This window comes from Neolamprologus brichardi, chromosome 17, assembly GCF_056152115.1.
Source record: "Neolamprologus brichardi isolate AB-2024 chromosome 17, ASM5615211v1, whole genome shotgun sequence".
NCBI lineage: Eukaryota > Metazoa > Chordata > Actinopteri > Cichliformes > Cichlidae > Neolamprologus > Neolamprologus brichardi.
In genome coordinates, this window is record NC_142120.1 from 11,499,713 (window position 1) to 11,521,153 (window position 21,441).

Here is a 21,441-nt window from a genome sequence, read left to right on the forward strand (position 1 = left end):
ATAATCTGAATGGGAGTGGACAAGTGGAAGGATAGAAAGCAACACAAGGAATGTCTGCTGGTCTGTCTGTCAAACTCTCAATCGATTTTTAGGTCTGTCAGCCTTCTCCAACACTGCCTGCCTCTCCGTCGCGTGTCTGTCTTGCTCTATGTCTTGATGTTGCCACATGTGCTGTGTCACTCACCAGGATCTTGTGTCGACCAATCAGGTTGGGGGACTCGCAGAGGAGCTGGTTCTCTGACACTGTTAAAATGCAGGGCTTCTCTCCAATCAGAACTGTGTAGTTCAGCTTTCCATTTCCGCTATTGGTCGCTGGAAGGAAATTCCGCCCCTTCAAAAGAATAATGATTGATGTTATTACTGTCAGTGTCAAAGTGGAAGGATTAGAGAAATAAGAGTCAAATGATATATGTTTATGTTTATCTATATATTTGTACTGCAAAGGTGGGCAAAGATATGTTATGTGCAATGCTCTACAATTTATTTTACTTGGGTATGCAAATGATCAGTTCAAGCTGAGCTTTCTATACCTATAATATTTAACCTAAGACATGGTACTGATCTCGGGTTAGTTTTCACAGACTAACCCAAGATACAGATATAATTTCTAAGCTGTGTACTATATGAATTTTAAGATATACACAATCATTACTGGCAAAATATCTTATTTTAAGGTCTTTATATTCAGACAAAAGGCAATAAAAGATAATAAAATATTATAACAATGAAAATCTGAGTGTATATGCGGGTGAGTGATATCTTCCTACTTTCAGTATAATGGGCGATCCAGGTTTAAGCTCCAGGACTCCGGATGGACTAATCGGTTCAAATTCCGGATTGGGGAAGTAGATGAAGTTGGTGTTATTGAGTGTGATCTGCAAGTCATCCAATTTAAAGCCGAACTCTTCAGGTCTTTCAGGTACTTCTTGGTGTCTGGCTAGGCTGATGGGCAGCTCTGGAGCCTGGCACACCATAGTTGTAGGACCTAGTATGTCGCAGAACTAATTCACAAAGAAAAGCACATAAGTGAATTTATCGTCTGCAAATTGCTGCATTTATACAAAAATATAGATTATTTATTAACAAGTTTCTCGTGGTTGGATCTCAGCATGCATCATACCCAAACTACCTGACTGTGTTCCCAGTTAGCTCACTCGCTTTATTGGCAGTGCTAATGTGCCAACCCATACAGTCAAAAGTCATTAGTGTCAGCCTTTCATGTCACACTTGTGCATTTCACTAAACCCACTGGAGACACAATAGAAACTGGAAGCTCCTCCATTTCCAAGTGCAAAGAAGAATCTGTTGTATTTTCCTCAAAGGAAGCCACTAAATGAGGTGCAGTTAGAAAGCTTGTGCAGTCTCACCGCAATCACGCTTTGATGTGTGAAGATTCAGGAGTGATAACTAAGTCTTACCATCCCTTCTTTACCCTCCACAAAGAACCCTCCCCAGCCTCTCATCACTTCTTTATTCCATCCTGTTATTCCTCTCTGTGATCTTTTCTTCTCTCTTTGACAAATTCTTATTCCCTCAGTCATCTTTCTCGATACCCCTTTTTTGCTCAATTACAGCACCTCACATCTTTTTGTGTCCCACTCCTGTTTTTCCCCCCCCCATTCTCGTCTTTGCCGAGGTTTCTCATTTGACATGTGATGTTATTTAAATTGTTCATTTGGTGTCAAAACCAGTTTTAAAAACAAAGACAGACTGACGCGCAACTGTCATACGACGCACACCTTTCAACATCCCCTTAACGTTTTCATTCCTCTCCGTCTGTCAGGGCACAGGTCGCCTCCGCAGACGTTTCTGTTTCATTCTCAGACATTTCACATTTTCACAGTAACCTCTGCCATGCAGTCATTCAAACTATTGCCTGTCACCCTAATTGGCTCCTTGAATATCAAATTGACAAATCCTGCAAGGACATCTTTGACAAGGATCATGCACTGGTACAAGAAGGTAATGGAGGAAAAGAAAGAAAGAAAGAAAAAGTAACAAAAACTCTTTTTGCGGACAAATGCTTTGGATGTCCATTTTTAACTCCTTTTCATTTAGATCTGAGCTGTGTCAGATTGAGACTATATCGTGACACACTGAGACACTTGAGATACAATGCCTAAAAGAGGCACATCTGAGCACAGATGTTAAACGTGGTGTCGGGCCCTGCTTAAACGGACCAAGAAAGATAGCATTACCGCCTTTTGTTACTTCCTTTTATTTCAAAGAGATCGCAGAGCCCCAAGCATGGCATTACCTATCCTCGCCTGGGTAAAGGGGCTAATCACTGTGGTTTCTAATTCAATAACAAAAGTTCCTATTTGTTACACAGTGGCGATGAATTACATTATTCCCTATTCAGTTGCAACCTGCTGATTTTGCACTGCAGTGTCACTTAATTTTTTTCCTAGCCGTACAAATAAAGAATTTAGTAATGCTCTTTATGGCTGACTATATAGCTCGCCGTGTTCATTTAAATTAGCCACTTTCTTTTGTTCCTGGGCCACATTAGTGAAAGTAAAATAAAATTGCATCGAAATAGGTCAACAAGTATTGATTTCTTTTGTGGTTTTGCCTCTGTGCACCAACACAGCGGATATTTAAATCAAACAGAATTGACTAAAGTACAGACTTTCAAATTTGAATCAAGGGCTGTAACAACACTTTACCACTAACTCTTTAGGAATTACATGTGCACCTATTTTTAGACTACAAAGGAAGTGGACAAAGTGGTGTGGGCTGTCATTTCATTATTCCATGACAAATTAAGCAGATTTCAAGAGATCAAAGACATAGCAACAAAATTATGGACCTAACTGTGAACAATGGAATGCATTGCAACACAAAAATGTATACCTGAAGATGCTCCACTCAGCCTCTATCTTGGCTAATTGTATTTTTAATAACACAATTAACCACGAGGTGATTGTTTTATCACCCACGCTGCATCTACATTCACTTACATTGAGTGTCTCATGACCATTGTATTTGGCTCTGATGAGTGGTGTCTGAATGATGTCCAGATTAGTTCCTGTCACCGTGATCGGAGTATATCCACTGAAAGAGAAAAAGAGGGGAAAAAGAAAAGACAGCTCAGATTGCTTTGACAAATGGTGATTTGAATTATTTATTCATTGCTTAGTTTACGCACCCAATGCAAAATTTGTACGCTGTAAATTTTGTATTATGTTGCAGTAGATGATTAAACCTTTTCATTTCCTCCTGACAAGGATCTGACAATAACCTGTGCTGCTGAGATATTTCCATCCACAGGACGCATAATATTCTGTTGATATCTCTCTGCAGTGAGTAACGAGTCAAAGTAAACAGACAAAAATCTATACCTGAAAATGCTCCACTCAGGCTCTATCTTGGTGATGGTGGGATCTTCCACATATTCAAACTGGAGGTCTTTCTGAAGGTGGGCCCTATCTATGCTCACAGACACAGACACATTTCCAATGCCATGTAGGGAAGCATGGGTTCGGCAAGTAAGCCATAGGCCACCCCTCCTAAAACAATGACAGGATGAAACATTAGTTACATGTACTGATATGTTAGTGGTACACGTCAACAGACAAAAGTAGGAATCAGTACAGTGGTATTTAAATGTAAAGAAACCCAAAATCCATCTCTCTAGTCAATATCCTTTTTTAAGCAGACTACTAAATTACTCCAACACTAAAAGCGATGTAATAGTTAAGACATTTGAACGGTTGGTTAAATAGACATTGATCCATAATGTATTGACTGAACTGAGAACTGAGCATTTATCAGTGTCAAATGGTACATTGCAATGATGCTGTATTTGCCCAATCATTTATGGTGCAATATTTATCATCACTGAGTAGAAATTTGAATCTCAAAAATGGAAAACCTCTAGTCAGCGCTATTTCTGCTCCCAAGGTATTTAATATATTTCTGCAGCTGTGTAGATGGTTAAACGTAGACCTTCAGCCTGCTACTGTGACAGGGTTGAGCACAAAGGCAATTTGAAGTACTTTAGCATTCATTTTCATTTGTCTTTATGCAGTTGTTTTAATTGAATTTGACATTTGTGCGGGGTCCAGCTGCAAAACTTTCTCTTTTTCAGCAATGGGTGTACTCAAACCCTTGATTAATCATAATGTAGTAAAGTTCCTCCTTGGGCATCGTGATATTTCATTTTATGTGTAAAAGTAAGATATTGTTGCGATGTCAGAAAGGTTTTGTACCTGTAGTGTGAAAGGGTAGCTTTACCTGACCGTTTAATTGACTGTTAAAGTGTGACTGACGGGGTCAGCGCTGGCTTGTTCCAACTAACCTCTGATAAGTGCACGGCTGGTCCTTGAACATGACTGACACATTGCTCCCAGCATCAAAGTGGCTGCCAGTAATGTTGACGACAGTTCCCCCAGAGACTGGCCCACGGCTTGGCGTAAGACTGATAATCCTTGGAATCTGGTAAAAAAAAATAAAAAAATAAAAAAGTAAATGTTATTGTAACAGCCTGTTGGTAAGAAAGTTACTTATAGCTGATTCATAAGCAGTTTGGCAAACAAAGAAATACATTCCCCTGAAAATGGCCAGGTAAAAAATACATACAAGAAAGTCTCGCTCAAAATAGAAAGAAAGTAGGGATAGTTCAAGACTTTTCCACAGTGCTGTACTTTAACCTGCACCCACTGATTCCACTTAGCGTGTTCTCTCATGAAAAACTTTTGCAAATTAAAGTAACAGTAGCAGCAGATGCAGTTCAGGGGAAGTGGGGCATAAAGTAAATCCTCCTTCAGTCCATTTCGTGTTCTTATAATCTCATCCTTAGCCTGCTGTGTAGTGCGACATCTAGACCTAACATCCTATAATCCTGTGCAGGGAGCCCATTGAGAAATAAACCCAGCCAGCACCCATTAATGGATAGCAGTAAAAATGATAACACAGCATAAAATACGTACATTACATTAACAACTGCTAATTTATTTCAGAAAGCGAAAGTGTGAGAATAATTATACCCAGAGTGAATGTTAAAAAAGGTGTAATGTGTGTTTTCATCTGTTAATGTTCAATTGTTATTTGTTATTCACTTCGTTTTTTTTTTTTATCAACGTTCATGTTTTTTCTTCATTTCCTTCTCATTAGTAACTGTCAGTCATGTCTCACGACTGATACACGCACGACAGAAAAGCTGAGAAGCAGACTCTCAGTGAGAACCACACCATGTTGGAACACAGCCAAAAAAGCAACATGTACATACATGTTCTCACCTACTTAACACAGTAGGTGAGAAGACTGATCAGCTACAAGCAAGGTGCTAACATGCCGAGGGTGACACATGCAGTATAGTTGCCTTTCTGCTAAAAGAAGCACACGTTTCAATTTTTAACCATCAAACTGCTATTTTTTTTTAAAGTCTGCAAAACTACACGTACAATTACACAAAAACAACAGAAGTTAACACTCACCACAAAGTAGTAGTACTTGGAGGATTTTGCCATAAATTCAGATGTGCACTGCCCGACACAGACCTGCACGTTCCCAGTATACTGGCTCATCTCAGCTCTACCCATCTCGCACACAATCCTGGAAACAAACATTGGCACAATTGTAGAATATGTAACAAAACAAAGCATGTGTAATTGCGCAGTTACTTGTACTATACCAGTTGGCCTCGCCGGGAAATGCAAAGCAGGTTATTTAATAGATTTATAGCTAGACCTGTCTTAAAGCTTGATAAAATGATGCCTTATTTGCCAACAGCTTCACCTCCCCCGCACTGCCAACTTGTAGGAGAGAAAGCAAAAAGTCTCCATCCTTTTACATATGACCTCAAATGCAGCTACCTCTTCTGCTGGGTCAGCATTTGCTTAGAAAGTGCTGGCACACAACTTTCTTTCTCAGCAGAAGAAGCACAGGGTCTGTTGATAAGCCAACTTTAAACTAGTTTTAATAATTTTACAGACCGCACCTGAAAGGAGCCAAAGCGCTGGATTAAACTCGTATGTCAAGTAAATGTAACCTCCTGAATTAAAAAAAAAAAGATTATTGGAGTTGTGTGTGCTACTGAGGGAGGAACTGTGCTCTGTCACCCACAGCATTGCCTCTACTGTATAAGTGCACTGCTCTGACTTTAAATTAGTTTACATTCATATACATTCTGCTAGTCAGAAGATTATGCCAACTTTGACATCATATCTCTTATGCAACCACCAAGACCACGCTACATTGAATTGTTAAGGACGTGTCAAGTTGCTAACACATTGAACTAAGTGCTATTTGTGTGCTTAGGGAAGTGTTTTGCCCTTCAGGACATGAAGTGTTCAGCTGTGGTCAAAGTTCTTTCAGTTTAAATCTCATAACAGCAAAGGTCTGTGACTGTGCTCACACAGAATCTATATAATATGCTTCAATATTTAGTACGTAGTATCAACAGGCTGCTGCTGTCTGTTGGGCTTTAAAATGCAGAGCAGATTTTTCCATTTGAATTAACATTCGTTACATTCAAGCCTTTGCCAAGGGAGTTCACACAGTGCTGACTGAGAACATCTGTGCCACACCAGTCTCTCTGTATTCTGCAACACGACAGAGTTTTAAATACAATGTCTCTAGCGACATTCCTGTAGTAGTGGTAAAGAGAGTGCAATTAAATCCCACTCAGGAAAAGGAATTAATGCCTCTCCACTAAGTTCTAACTTTGTTCTGCAAGTTCTTAATTCAATCTGCTGGAAAAAACATATCATCCTGATATCTTTTATGCCAGTATGTCCAGCACGCATTTTGTCACTGATAAGAGTCAAATGTACAAAGGCTGGTTTTAGACTATTCCATAATGTCCAGGTTTACGCACTCACCTAATAAATAAAGGGTTTCCCGTCCGAGCCTGGGAATAGACACAAATCCCTGGGAGGATTGTGCCAGGAAGGGCATCTGGTATAAATATCTGTGCCAAATCAAATATGTGCATCCAGCCACAGTGCCATCCCCTTGTAAATAAGGGAGCAGCTGAAAGAAGCTTGGTTGTAGGCTACAAATGCCTTAGCTAACAACAGTAGCTAAAGCATGGTGTGACATTTTCAAAAACTGAGTGTCAGTTCAATTGAAATTGAATTAAATTGAACTTTTCAGACCTATCTTGAGTATTGTGGGGTCCCTCCAGTGGATACGGTTTTCATAGTGTGAAGAGCTGTAACCTATCTCTGTGTTACTTCAACCTCTATTGATTGGTGTGCCAGAACTGAGACAAACAATCACACTCAATGGAATAGTCTATGGAAATTAGGGGGAACCTTTTGTATTAGAACCTCAAGAACATTGGATACATTTTTGATCTATTTCATTCATTCAGAGAAGAATTACAGCCTAAAATAGGGAAGCTAGCAATAGTGAGGACAACCATGGACACCATTAGAGGGGTTTGTGTGATTACACTCATTACCACAAGGTCAAAGGTTTGGCATTGCAGATCTGAATGAATGTTTTTAAGCTGATAATGACCATTTGATGATATGTTATTTAATGCTTAGTCATGTCACCTTTTTTAATTGCTCATTATGTGATTTACTGTGATCAACATGTGACTTACTGTTCAGCAGGGATGTAGCCCTCACGTATTGGAGTGCAATCCACTTCAGCCACCTTCACATTACCCTGAATCTCCCTAAAGTCCAGTCCCAGGTTCTCACCGTGGATAGTCACAAGTGTGCCACCTTCCCTGGGGCCTCGCAGAGGGGTGATCTGTTGGAAATGATGATTATGAACATTATTTAGTTTAGTTTTTTTTTTACTCAATTGTCAATTATTTTCCTGACAACGTAAGAATAGAAAGTGGTGGAAAGCTAATTCTCCAAGGTAATGTGCATAATAACAGCAATGAGACAATATATATAATTTAGTTAGTTTTGTTAAGTAGTAAGTTAATCCATAATTGATAGATAGTTTAATGAATTAACATAATAAATCTCTCACATGTTTCCATTAGCTTTCCATTAACTGGACAACCCCGTCCATTCTTTATCCAAATCGGTGTAATTAGGTTTAGAGGTCATTATTTTAAATGAAAACTGTATTTGAGGCTTATCTCAAATGAACAAATAGGCATGTGAAATCTGAATGGACCAGAATATGGCACAAAAATATTCAAGTTATAAATTTGTGGTTGTGCAATAAAATAATATCCCAAGGGTGTTTCAAATGGTAGTTAACTGTTAGTAGGACTCTTTAGTTTATGGCTGCTTTTCACAAGGTCCTTGGGGATAAGCGCTCAAGTTCACACATTAGGTAGCAGTCTGTAGCTTGGGGAACAGGACAGATGCAGTGATTGGTAAAGGGTCAAGACTCGGGGTCAACAACTGTCATTTCTCTATCTGGTGTACACTGAAATCTACTGTGAAGTATTTCATAAGATTAACTTATATCTTGGCATCGGGTGACATCTTTGCAGTAATCACAATGTCCTTTGATTTATCAGTAACATCTCTCATTGTTGATGATGTGGTTCCAACATCCATCAACACTTTACTCACACAATTACTTTTTGGCCAGTCAGTGTACGTGTGAGTACACATCATCAGGCCCGTCCAGATGGATGGATGTGAGAGATGGACACAGAATAGTCTGTGTCTATCTGTCTCTGCCAAATAAAAGTCCTCTAGGCTTCATGCTGCAGGCAGGAGCCCAGCTTTAATGGTGACTGTCATTTCTCTGCGCAGTGTAAAAGTTGGCAGCGTGAACCCCTGTGGTGCTCACAGGTAGAGTGCTGTGTGAGTGTGTTTGCCTTTATCTCATAGCTTAAAGCGGTCGGATCCTATAGCGTGACTTTCCGCATGTCGCTACCGCAAGCGCGTCAAAAGCATTTAATTTGACTATTTGAGTACTGAACTCACCAGTCAAATAACTCAGGCAATCTCAAGCCAGGTCATGCACAACACAAGTCCTGCGACTGTCATATGGGAGATATCGTTATCGTATGCTTCGGCGTCGCTGATTAATAAGGTTCCCTGCTGATATCTTAATGAAAAAACAGAGCCTTCTGGGAACAGGGCTACAATACATGCAATTAAAAAGATTGCACACAATGCCTCGTGGCTCTCAATTTATTAACAAATATGGAGCGGGAGAAGGACTTTGAGGGAAGCTGAGAAGGAAGAAGCAAAAGAAACCAAGAGAGAGAGAAGGGAGAGCGAAGGGGAGAGACGCAATGAGGCGTTGATTAGATTTGTGACTTTGACAAGATAATTGACGGTTGGGTAGAGGCAAACACTTAATCACTTCTCCCTCTCTCTCTCTTACTCCTTTTCACTTTTCATCTTTCTATGTGAGTCTCACCCTCTCATTGTTGATGGGAGATGTCATTATAATGAAGCGTATTAGAATGCATTAGGGCCTGAGTTGTCTTGGGAAAGTCCTCACTCCTCACCCACTGACAGTTTTTATGGGGGACGTGAGAAGGCTGCAATATGTCCCCGCTGCAGCCTCGGGGATGTAAGGAGAAATACAGGCCCATTGCCAAGAATAAATCCACTGCTCCGGGAGAAGACAAACATTAGAGAAGTGGAATGACAGAGTGCAAATGACTGATCCAGACTCTTTAAATAAGTGTCAGGGTGGGTGGGGGGGACAAAATGTTACCATCATGACATCACTCTTCTTAAGAGTTGATTTTGAACGAATAAAAATAATCACAGTACTCTGGGTTATCTGTGAGGGTCGAGTAATTACAATAAGCTCCTTTATTCTTCTTCTTATGACTCCCCCATGTTTGTTTCCCTCTATCTGTCTCGCTCCTTTATTTAGAAGCAACTCGGGGGAAATTAGACAATTCTGTCGTAACCCATCAGGTTAACATCTCATGAGCGAGCAGCCAGATTCCTTGTGATCAGGCAGTTACTTGAATGCCGCTACATCCAGGATGATAGAGGGTCAGATTCCATTTCCGCACCCCTCTTCCCACTCTCTGTCCGTATCAATCTCCAGGACAACAAAAGGGATTCCCCTCTTTGTCGTTTTTATCTGTTCTATGTTTCATCCACAGGCAGTCATCATCTGCCCTCAACTCTCCTCCCAGGAAAAGGATGCAGAGTGGACCTTTATATCCATCACTGGAAAAGTGGACCCGGGTAAAAGGGGGGGACTCTTTTCAGTCATTCAGCCTCATGTGACTCTTTTCTGGCTCAGCCTAGCCATCCATCACTGCCTCTCCCCCTTCCCCCAAATCCACCCTCCTCTTCCTTCATCTGGCAGCTTTCCATCCATCTTTCCTTTATGTCCTATTATCCTTCATCTTGCTGACCCTTATCACTGCTGCTTTCACCCTTTTTATGTGTCTTGCACAGGTCAAGTCTATTTACCCCACATGGCGCTGGGTTAAGCAGGGATTCACCTGAACATCTGTGCAGCTGATTGATAACTAACAAGAGTGAGGATGATTTGTCTCTCTAGATCTGTATATGTGTTTGTACGTTGACATTTCAAGTTTGAGAGGAGTTAACGTTGGCAAAAAATAACTACTGTCCCCCTACGGTTTGAAGAAAAGACATCTAAAATGCTAAATTACACGACTGCTGTAATTGTAGTTCTCGTATGCCATTATCATTGAAACTTTTTTTTTCCCGGGATGTGTTGCTGCACTACAAAAAGGTGTAAAACATATCCTTCTTCACAAATGGTGTCAGACTGAATAGCTGATAATGACTCACAGCCTCTGCTATTATGTTGAGATGATCGACTGCCACACCGTCAGTGAGGTGATGAGTATGACTATGTTCCCACGAGCGCACTATAATTAAGGTGTGTATGTATGGCCTTTCAGGCAAAAAGTTTTTACAGTAATAGCTGGATTGATTGGTCCGTACATGTGCTAACGTGTGAACTGTGTGAACATATGTGGACGCTGATGCATACGTCTCACCTTGGTGATCCGTGGGTGGGTGCACTTGCTGTTGATGCCGTTGTGCTCTAGCCACGTGTTCTCATTGGCGCAGTGTTGCTTGAGGGTGCAGCGGTTCTCTCCTTTGCACCAGACGCACCCAAACAAAGGGTCCGCTTTCAGACACAGACCACAGCTTCCACGCTGGGCGTCGCATTTGTATAGGTGGACTGCGCAGGCGGGAGGAGATAAGACAAAGATAGACGGGAGAAAAGTGAACAAGCTTTTTACAAATGATGACTCCAAATGCAGCTAAATTTATTCTGGGCAAAAAATCTAATAAAGTAACAAAAGACTTCAAAACACAAAAGAAACTGTTTTATAGTTTACCCAAATCACTCAACATCTACATAAAGCTGTTTGAACAATGCAAAAAAAATAATAAATAAACTGAATATTATGATAGACATTTGTTGACATCTTTGTCTCATTATCGCTCCATCATCATCTCTACACACTCCCTAGGCATCCCACCCTGCCTCTGAGTTTCCTACACTACTGCCTCCTGCCACTCCTCACCCACCGCACATTTAACATATTATCTCCATGGCAACAGAGCAACCATTTTCTTTTTAATTGCCATTAATTTTGTATGTGATCTGCCCATCAAAAAATAACTAAATTTTTAAAAAAGCCCTATAGGCCTCTTCCTCCACAAGCAAACAAAGGAAGGAAGAGAGTAGTGGAGGAGTCTCTAGTTCAAGCATCTCTAACTTCTGTTGCTTCTTTGATTCTGCAGTTATGCTTAAGGATATGTTTTGTAGAGCACATTTGACTCAGACACTCATGCACACAACCAGAAACACACACAAACACTCTACAAACTTTGCCTTACAGCACAGTGTCATTTTGGCATATAATACACATTTTAACAACATGCTTCTTATGCCTGACTCCACTGCCTTTGGTTAAAATAAGCTGTTTTCCTGTCAGAGTAGTATAACCCCCAGCATGCTGCTGTTTTTTCTACCCCAGCATGAATCACTTAAAGTGGTGGATTGTCAGTGGCCAAACTGAATCAAGCTCAGCAGCTGAATCCTGAATTCTTAAAAACCCAGTGCTGATATACCATGAAAGGCTGAAAGGTTGGACATAAAAGAAAACTAAGAAAGGTAGAAATATAATAGAGAAATGTAATGTACTCCCCTGTTCTCTACATATAGAGAAAGAAATAATAAATGTAATTTCTTTACTAGGGCTTAGTAGTTAGTGTTATGTCAGACAGGCCCTAAAAGCAAGTTCAGTTACAGTCATAGTAAAACAGCTGAGCTCAGTGCTTCACACCAGCTGATGGCTTCACCTGATACCAATTTAAACATCTAGTCGGTGATTTTTAAGCTGCTTTAACCCACCCACGGTTACTGACCATCTGCAAGCCACTTTGCAACATGCCTCAAAGCATCTCTCATGCTGTTTCTAACTTAATGCCACATTTTTTGTCATTGATGTTTTCTCATTTGTTTTGTATGTGATGCAAAGGTGTTTTTGCATTTGCTCTTCCAATTTCTAGGACAGAGAAAAGAGCCATACCACAAAATAAAAATGACTACAGATAGAAATACTCTCTTTTTATGCCTATAGTGGTCTTGGCTGAAGTGAAATTTATGTCAGTGCGCCTTACTGAATGAATAAAATAAAGGAGAGAGGCAGTGGAGACGGAGACTGAAAGATTGCCAGACTCATAGAGAGGTGTCAAAATAATAGAAACAGCAGAATTGGGGGACATTATGTTTGAACGGTAGTGAGAAAACTGAATTTAGAGAGTTTGAAAAAAGACAAAAAGACAACAGTGATGTGCTGGACAGGCAGACGGGGAGACAAAACGAAAGCGTATGAGAGGATGTGGTAAAGTTAACCACTACATGGCAACATCAGGGAATGGATGCTGCACCTCGGCACACCACCCGCCTGTTGCCATGGAGATGGGCTCCAAGGGCAACAATGGGGAAGCAGCAGCTTTGGAGTGTGTCTATGTGTGCATGCACATGTGTGTTTAAGTGAGTTTGTAAGAGACTGTGAACTCAATATGTTCTTCTATGATGCTATGAGAAATATGGAAAGAGCTGATATGCGTGTGCGTGTGTCCGTGTGTGGATGTGCATGTATGCACATGTGTGTGCCTGTGCCTAAACAGATGCTCATGCATCTGTGCATGCTTACCTTTGTTGTGGGCGGGGTTGTCGATGCTGAAATCTCCGTTCCAGATGACGGTCAGCTCCACGGGAAGACTGCTCATCTCCATCCCATCATAGAAATACTATCACCATAGCAACCAGAGAGGGAAGGAAGAGACATGGGAAAAGCGAATGAGAGATACAAAGTCTTCACTGTTTCTCTCTAAGTTTGAAAAAGCCTGTGGTATCAAAATACTTTTTTGAAAATGCAAAACTCCATCCTCAACAGGTTGCTGTACGCATGTGCACACGCGCGCACAGTGAAAATACACACACAAACTCCAACACACATGCTTTAAACTCACAAACGCACGCTATACACACCAGCGAGCATTGAGAGATTATTTTTCATTTGGTTCTGTAACACTAGCAGAATAGAGGGTTGGTGCAGGAATCATCATTTTCTGCTAAATTACAGTTTCCCTCCTTCACAGCTCAATCAAAGTACAATATTTGGAATGTGCAGTGATTATGCGCACAAATCCCACAGTCATCTTTACTGACATACACACTTCGAGTGATGAAGATAGACAGGAAGATGGGATGTTATTGTATCAACAGACAATTAGCATCAAGACCAGCATAAAGCCTTTTTCATGCTCATCCTTCGTTCCTGTCAATGCATTATTCAGCCAGTGAATGGAGAATCATTGCAGCTAGAGACAAAGTTAGGCACTTATCTCATCTACCACCTGTCTAGCTGGAAGACCAAAAATCCCTCAGCTGGAATCAGTGTGTGCATGTGGCTGTATGTGAAGGCGAGAGATTGCAAAAACATCTTTTATAGGTAATCTAACTTTTATAGAAAAAGTTTGCAGACATGGGCCATCTGTACAAAGATAGGTGTAGGTGGGTGGTGGTCAAGGATGATATGTCACACAAGCTGCGACACTGAAAACACACAGACACCCACAGACAGACTCTTCTCACCGATGTGTTTTGACACTGCACCGAGGAGCTGTTGAAGCGCAGGGCAGGAACCCGGTGCTCGTTTCCTTGGATGGTGAGCAAACACTCGTAACCCCTCTGTCCAGACTGTGGCTGAGGAAGGTTTTTAGCCCGTAGGGTGATGGGCTTCACCACATTGACAGGCACCAGTATCCTTTCTGCAGGCAGCAACTGGGGACACCCCTGGAGGCAAAGCAGCAGAGAAACAAGAAAGGTGGTCAGTGGGTCTAATGCCAAATTGCAAATAAAACATCATTACTCAAAGAGATCCAACAGTGTCGCTGTTGAGCTTTTGCTTAAGTAAGCCTTTTGTATATTTTGATTCAAATGCATTCTCCACTTCACTGTTGTTAGAGGTGCAGTTGATTTCTGCAGTGTAAGCAAAATGCCCGAGATTAAAGAGACTGGCATTATTAATGTCTAAAAGTGACTTGCACTTCATTTAATCCACAGACCATATGAAAGATGAATGCAAGCCTTTTAAAAACATGGATTCACAAGTAAGACAAACACGCCTGCTAATTAATAACCAGTAAAATCCTAAAATATCTGTCAGCAAAACTGAAAGAGAAGGATATCTCTTTTGTCAAATTATCCCATTAAACATTCTTCAAAAAGGAACCGAGACCACAAACACAGTGGACAGGTCCATCAACTTCAATTAGCAAACACCAACGAGTTATAGCTGGCTGTGTTGAGACACCTGCCAATCAAAATCCCTCAACTCCCATATCTGGATGAAAAGTGTAAATGCAGAGGCCACAAAGACCAAAATAGTTTTTTGTAAAAATGCTTTTTAATGTAACTTTTGTAAAGGTTTTGGAGTCAAACTCTTGATATTTCCAGTAAGATGTGTCACTCTTTCCCATCATTGGGGTCAAATGCAGCACTGATCTCCTGCAAGGCAAGCCCAGTCTTGCTTATAGGACTGTTTTTTGCAAAAAAGTTCATCCCTATGCTGTTTTTTATGATGTGAATAAAAAGAAAACAATTTAAATCGGTTTCATTTTTTTTTATAAGGCAGTAAGGAAAGTTGCCGCTTGCATCAGGGCATTTCCTAAAATCTGACTAACACACAATGTGCTGCAAATTCACAGAGACATTCACACTTGTCATTTATCTCACTAGATAGCATACCACCTAACAGTACTTCACAAACATTAGTTTAATTTAATGACACTTCAGTATATTTTCAGTGTTTAGTGCTTTTATTTGTTCGATTTTCTGTTGAGTAGAGGTCAGCTGTGTTTCCTACAGGCCCGTGGCCTGCTCACATTCAACGAGTGAAGGTCAATAGGTACTCTAATGTCATTACCCACAGGAGAGGAGCATTAATGATATAACAAAAAAGGTACTTATTCTGATAGACTATGAGCTCTGAGTTTGAAATTTTGCATTTCCTTTTCAAAATCTAGGGTCTGCTGTATGTATGCTTGTGACATACAACCCCTTGTGGCAAATTTATGATTTTTTTTCTGTGATACTTGTGCCCATGTTAGGTGAGAAAAAATAACAGAGAAAGGGGAAGACCAAGACAGAGGTAAAAGTCACTTAGCAATTGGAGGTCTAAAATTAACAGCCAATCAATTCAGGTGTGACTAGCGGGTTAAATATAGAGCACCTATGACTCGCCTGAAGGGTGAAGAGGAGAAAAAGAGAACAGGTGAGGAGAGGGGAAGGACAGAAAAGGAAAGGCAAAGACCACAGAGGATAACTGAAACAAAAAGCATTATCAGGAGAACAGAAAAGTGACTGACAACCAGAAGTTAAAGGTAAAATGGGTGGTAAAGCAGGGTAAAGAGAGAAAATGAAGAACAGTGCTTCCGTAAGTACTATTTTCTCTGAAGGGTAGTTAAAATAGAGAGAAAGAGATGGCAAAATTGGTCAAATGAAGGAGAAGAACAACAAAAGAACACAGCAATGGGGAAAAAACCCCCACCGTTAAGTGTATGTGACAGGACGGGCTTTAGCATGTCAAAGAAGGAGAAGGAAAGACGGTAAAAAAAGGGAGAGCAGATAAGGTGAGCCCCCACGCGGATGGAGCTGGGGGGAGTGAAGCATAGCGCACGTTGAACCGGGTGATAACACTTGTTTGAAGTTCATTAAAAGCCACTTGATTGGGTTAGGCTAAGTGAGTGACTGACTGGATAGCTGCGTGGTGAGAGAGGGGAACGCTCTGTGACACTATTCACAAAGTCATTATAGATAAATGACACACAGGGTGAGCGAGTTCAGCGGTGAAGGAGAGGAAGGAAGTTGCGGTGCATGCGTGTTTGCTCTTCCAAATCTCATTTTCCTAAGAACGAAGGGTCATATTTGGTGAATGAAAATGAGTGGGAGAGCAAAGAGAGATGCAATCCATTTTTAATCTTGTCTCTTCCAGTTAATACACTTGAACAATGGGGGACAATGAATTTGATCTGGTTTGTGGAAATGAAGGCATGGAAAGCACCCGAGTATGACTTAACACAGGGACTTATGCTGAATTTTCAAGACGCAGATGAACACTGATAGCCGCATATGACGAGGAGACATGATTTCACACACGCAAACATCACAGGAAGTAGATGCATGCACGCAAGCACAGTTAAATTGCACCGTGGTGTTTGAGATGAGCGAAATTCCCTTTTTTTGCACATGCGTGTAGACTAAGGTTAACAGAAATTTTACTGTATGTACAAAAACAGAATCACATTACAGTATAAAATGAATGTCATCAACTAAAAGTGTTATGGACTGAACTAGTTTTCCACTTTAGTAGAATGGTTAAATTGCATTTTGATCAAAAATATGCATTGCTGCTGAAAAGACTGAAAAACTTTAATGTCTTTGCCAGACATTAAAACATTGTTGAAATCTGGATAAAACATTAAAGGTGAAAATCTATCCTTTCAGAAAAGATTAGAAGAAAATGTCTCTTTACATTAAAAGTTGGTTGAAAAGGACTTGCTTCTGCAAAATCATCACATAATCAGCAGATTCAAACCTGTACTGTGGGCCTCGGTCTAGAGGCTCATGCATACAAGCTGACCGCACTGCCCTATATGATAAAAAGTGGACCAACCACTCTTTCACATAGGTATCCAGGCCACTAAAGGTTCTTATCCATATCAGATATTATGATATCATAATTGCCTTAAAGCCAATGAGCCAAAATAAACAAGTATAGGACATATAAGTGTATTTATACACATATAACACTTGAAGAAGCGCTTTATTTTCATTTTATGAAAACAAAATCGAAATTAATTTCCTCAAAACTTGAATATTATGATACAGATGATACACCGTGATGTAATTACACTGTCTGGCAACCAGCTAACAACAGCCTAATATGGAATTTATAGTAGTATAGCAGAATAGGACCCGAGCATAGCAGAGAACTCATAAAAAATTGACTGAATAAATAATTGCTATTTCATTACATTTCCTCAACGTGATGAAGTATAGTACCTCTGTTTGCCAACAGCACAGACTGGATGTTGTGTGACTCTCAAACAAATGTAGATTTTTTTCCTTTTTTTAAAGCGACATAATGGAAATGGTGGAAAAAGAAGAAAATAGTCTCTGTGGAGGTTGAAATCTTTTGAAGTTGACTTTCCACATTACAACATAACCTCACAACCAAGCCCTGTATTCTTTGAGAGATTTGTGAGGTATCGTTCATCATGTATGTTGAAAACAAAAACCTCCCTAACCACCTTTAAATAAACATCATATTTTGTGACAGAAGAGATAAACATGAAAAAGGAGAAATACATAAATCTCGCTTAAATACCGATTATAAATGCACCATGCGGAAGTGAAATTACAACCGAGGCAGTGTGTATAATGGTGGTAGTCTGTGTTTTTTGCTACTTAGCTCTAATTTTTCATATTTGTATGTACACATACACACTCAGACACACTTGTATAACAGTACGATCACTGCCAGCTCTTCCTGAGGCCAAGTGGACTTTTATTGGTTTGGACAAACACATGCATATCCCCTAGCTGGCTAGAGATGCTCATGCTGCTGGCAGTGATGCTTGCTGTTGCTGTTGAGATTTATGTCAGTGTTAGGTAGGTTTAATGTCTGTGTATTTATTGTTTCCTTGTCTAGCTCAATGACTGAGGTGCACCAAATAGCAGGGGAGGAAATGCAGATTCACAGACAAATACATTCATACATATAAACGCATACAAATCATAAATGGCAGACAATGACAGAAAACTTTGCACTCTTTCAAAGCCGTACCTATAAGTGGGGTTTGAATTACAGGGTTCCATGAAAGAAGAAAGGAAATCAGTAGTTATTTTACTCAGATTCCTACTGCAATCCAATAAATCAGGGGTTAAATTAATTTGTGGCGCTCGCATAATTTACAAATTACACTAACTAAATGCAAAAGAAGCTGTTCCAGTGGCTCAGAATAATTATTTCCAGTTTACTAGTTCCCCGTAAAAACTACTGACAGCATGTTAAATGGATTATTTAGAACAACAGGAAAACAATTTCTGGAAAGAGATGTTGCTGTTGTTTTTCCAAAATTTAATTACATGAACATATTGTGTATTTGTGGGGATCTTAAAATCCAGGACATATTTCACTGGAAATATCTGCATGTGTAGAGACAAGTAGAAGTTTTTGGAGGTTTTTTTTTTTTTTAAAAGGGGGAATATTAAAGTAGGAGAGATGGGAAATACAAACTACACTTTGATGTGGATTGAACTAGCTGCTTAACTGTATGTGTTTTACTTTATGTGTCTGTCGGTGCGCGTGTGGTGCCGGGAGCTTCACTGACACTCTTCCAGTCATGTAATCAAACACTTGCAGTAAATCACTAAGGAGAGTATCTGTCAATAGCATGACTCATCATAACAACATAATAAGCTAAGACGTTTGAAAAAAGTCGGCGCCTCTCCCCCCAAATATGTAATAACTCTTCATTCTTCCTGTCTCCATCGCCGCCTCGATGTTTTCTTTAACCTCACCTCTGATTCTCAGTAATGCTTTTTCCCTCCTTCATTTCTACCTCTCTAAACGCATCCTGTGCTGTCTGATCTATCTCACTGACCCTTCTCATTTCTCTTATCAACTCTCTCGCTGATTGCCCTCCCTCTTTTCTGACTCCTTTTCTTCTTTGGGACCTACTTAGATCTGATAATTAGAGCCTCGTGGGAGGTGTGGATGGGTGGAGATAGGGAAAGTGACAGAGAGTAGGAAGCAGAATGGGAGCTGTGAATGTAAAAGCCCTTGGCATAGTTTGAAGCTAAGGAGGGAGGGAGACTGAGAGAGAGACAGACATAATTATAGAAGTGCAAGGTGTGAAGATGAAGAGGATCTTAAGTTTTATACATGCGCACACACACTTAGTGGTTACCAAGAGCTCCCCTTAACAAGCCTCTGTTTTATCATATCCAACAGAGCCTCGGGCAAAGACACTCTCCACGTTCTCTGCTCTTCACTCGTTTCTCATCCCTGTTTTTATCCCACCATTCATTCCTTCATTGCCTTAAAGTTTTCCCAAATAACTGGTTCCTTTTTTTTCATTGCTATATCTGTTATTTTTTCCTCCTCTCTGCATTTGCATCCATTTGTTTTTAAGAACTGTTAGGATTTATTAAAATGTGTTTTTTCATCATTTTCCAGATTATGAAAACATTCAACTCAATAAACCAAATGTTCATATTTCAGAATACAGAAGCAGCACTGCAACACATCCCATAGAGGAATAAAAACAAGTAATCAGGGCTTCATCCAAACCACTTTATTTCATCATTAACAACAAAAAACTAAAGTTAGTCAAATTATAATGTTGATTGTAAAAAACAACAACAAAAATAAGGTAAAGTACGTACATGTACAACTATGGTAGGAAGACTAACTTCATCTGTCAGCCCAGATCTTAAAACACATTGTTGGTAATCATTTCTCTGTTTGCCATTTCCAAATAAATTTCCCTAACTTCAGGGGTTTGTTTAAAGCCTCTATGATCATCTGACTGCTTCTGTTTCTTGTTATTGTGCCTTTTTTATTCCCGTATTTTTCAGATCTTACCTCTTTAATCTTTCACTTTCGGCGCCTTTCTGTAATTTTCTTTTCTACTTTGTTTCATTTGCTTTCATTCTCAATTTTCGCATATCCATTTGTCCTCTTTTCTCTGCAAATGCTCAAACTGGTCCTCAACAGTCAGTGCGTGTGCATGGCATTGATTTGTCCATGAATTAAACCAATGCACCTCGCGCTACCATTTCTGTCTAATATTGGCAACTAATAGCTATTACAATTGGCATTTAGGTTCTTTAATAACATTATCCTGATCACTTGATCAATAAATTCCTGGTAAATAAAGTCTACGGCATTGATCACGCAGTCAAGAAGCAAATAATCAAACAACAACAAAGGACAAGGATGTGCCAGGAGATAGTGATACATCTTTGGTAACATTAATATTTGTGTGTTTTTTGCATCTTCCTACCAACTGAATATATTAGGGTAAGGCTTGACAGAAACTCAGAATATGAACATGCTGTGTTATAGACGGAGGAAGAAGAGGGGGAAATATCCCCCTGTGGTTTTCATCAGACAAAGAGTACAGGAAGTGTCCCCAGTTTCATCAGTGTCTTTAGGTGAGACCATGTGTGAATTAGGGAGGAGAGATGAAACAGAGCTAAATATGTAGGAAAACAAATATTGTCCACTGGGTAAACACAACCTATTCACATCAATGCTGCAGAGGTTGGAAATGACTGTTGGCTCTTTCTACAGTGAAACTGAATGAAGCTGCAAGCACGTCCTTTGTCACTGAGACTCATCAGAATGATGGCTAAGTCCTTGACATGTGTGGAGGGTAAACAGGGACACGCCCTTAGTTAATGTGCCAACAGGCAAATGTCTGATCCGTGTGCCCATATCATTGCTGGCATGAATAAAAAGGCATTCACCGTACACCCAGGCTGGGCTTTAACGCTGTCCTCCGATGCATACTAACAACAAGCTCAACCAGTAGGGAGATTTGCCTGGCTCGATCATTAGCATAGAGTTAGGGGATTATTCAGATCACTTCCTGAAATCCCCTAATTGTAATAGTACACAAAAATTCATGTGCTGCAGTAAGAGGCCATCCCGTTTCAGAGCAAAGTTGACTTGATGCCTTTTGTGAAATCTCAAAAATCTTCTATGGCTGTATGTGAGTGTGCATGCTATCAAGCTTGTAGATTTGTGTGTCTGTTAATTCGAAAAGACCACCAAAAGGCCGGCAGAAAAAAACATGACCCTGGATTTGAAGGGTTAATTAAAAGCAAATTAAAAGTCATTAAGCCTGCAAAACACCTGTCTTTTTTTGAAACAACATGTCAAAAAAAAAGGATGCCATTAATGTGCTAATACCAAATCCGCCTTGCTTTGTTTATGGTTTTCTTTTAGTCAGCAACACA

General features: G+C 40.1%; 1 protein-coding gene across 1 annotated transcript in view; it reads right to left on the minus strand.

The window, feature by feature from the left end:
• The window catches only part of plxna4 (plexin A4), a 241,588-nt gene that overhangs the window by 43,793 nt on the left and 176,354 nt on the right, over positions 1 to 21,441 (minus strand). Inside the window, exons 10-19 of the mRNA XM_006780708.3 lie at positions 14,005 to 14,205; positions 13,061 to 13,157; positions 10,883 to 11,070; positions 7,559 to 7,710; positions 5,442 to 5,559; positions 4,304 to 4,440; positions 3,345 to 3,512; positions 2,964 to 3,057; positions 768 to 1,001; positions 185 to 331 (exon numbers count right to left, since the gene is read on the minus strand). Coding sequence (XP_006780771.1) covers positions 185 to 331; positions 768 to 1,001; positions 2,964 to 3,057; positions 3,345 to 3,512; positions 4,304 to 4,440; positions 5,442 to 5,559; positions 7,559 to 7,710; positions 10,883 to 11,070; positions 13,061 to 13,157; positions 14,005 to 14,205 — 1,536 coding nt within the window. The remainder of the gene's footprint in view (positions 1 to 184; positions 332 to 767; positions 1,002 to 2,963; positions 3,058 to 3,344; positions 3,513 to 4,303; positions 4,441 to 5,441; positions 5,560 to 7,558; positions 7,711 to 10,882; positions 11,071 to 13,060; positions 13,158 to 14,004; positions 14,206 to 21,441) is intronic.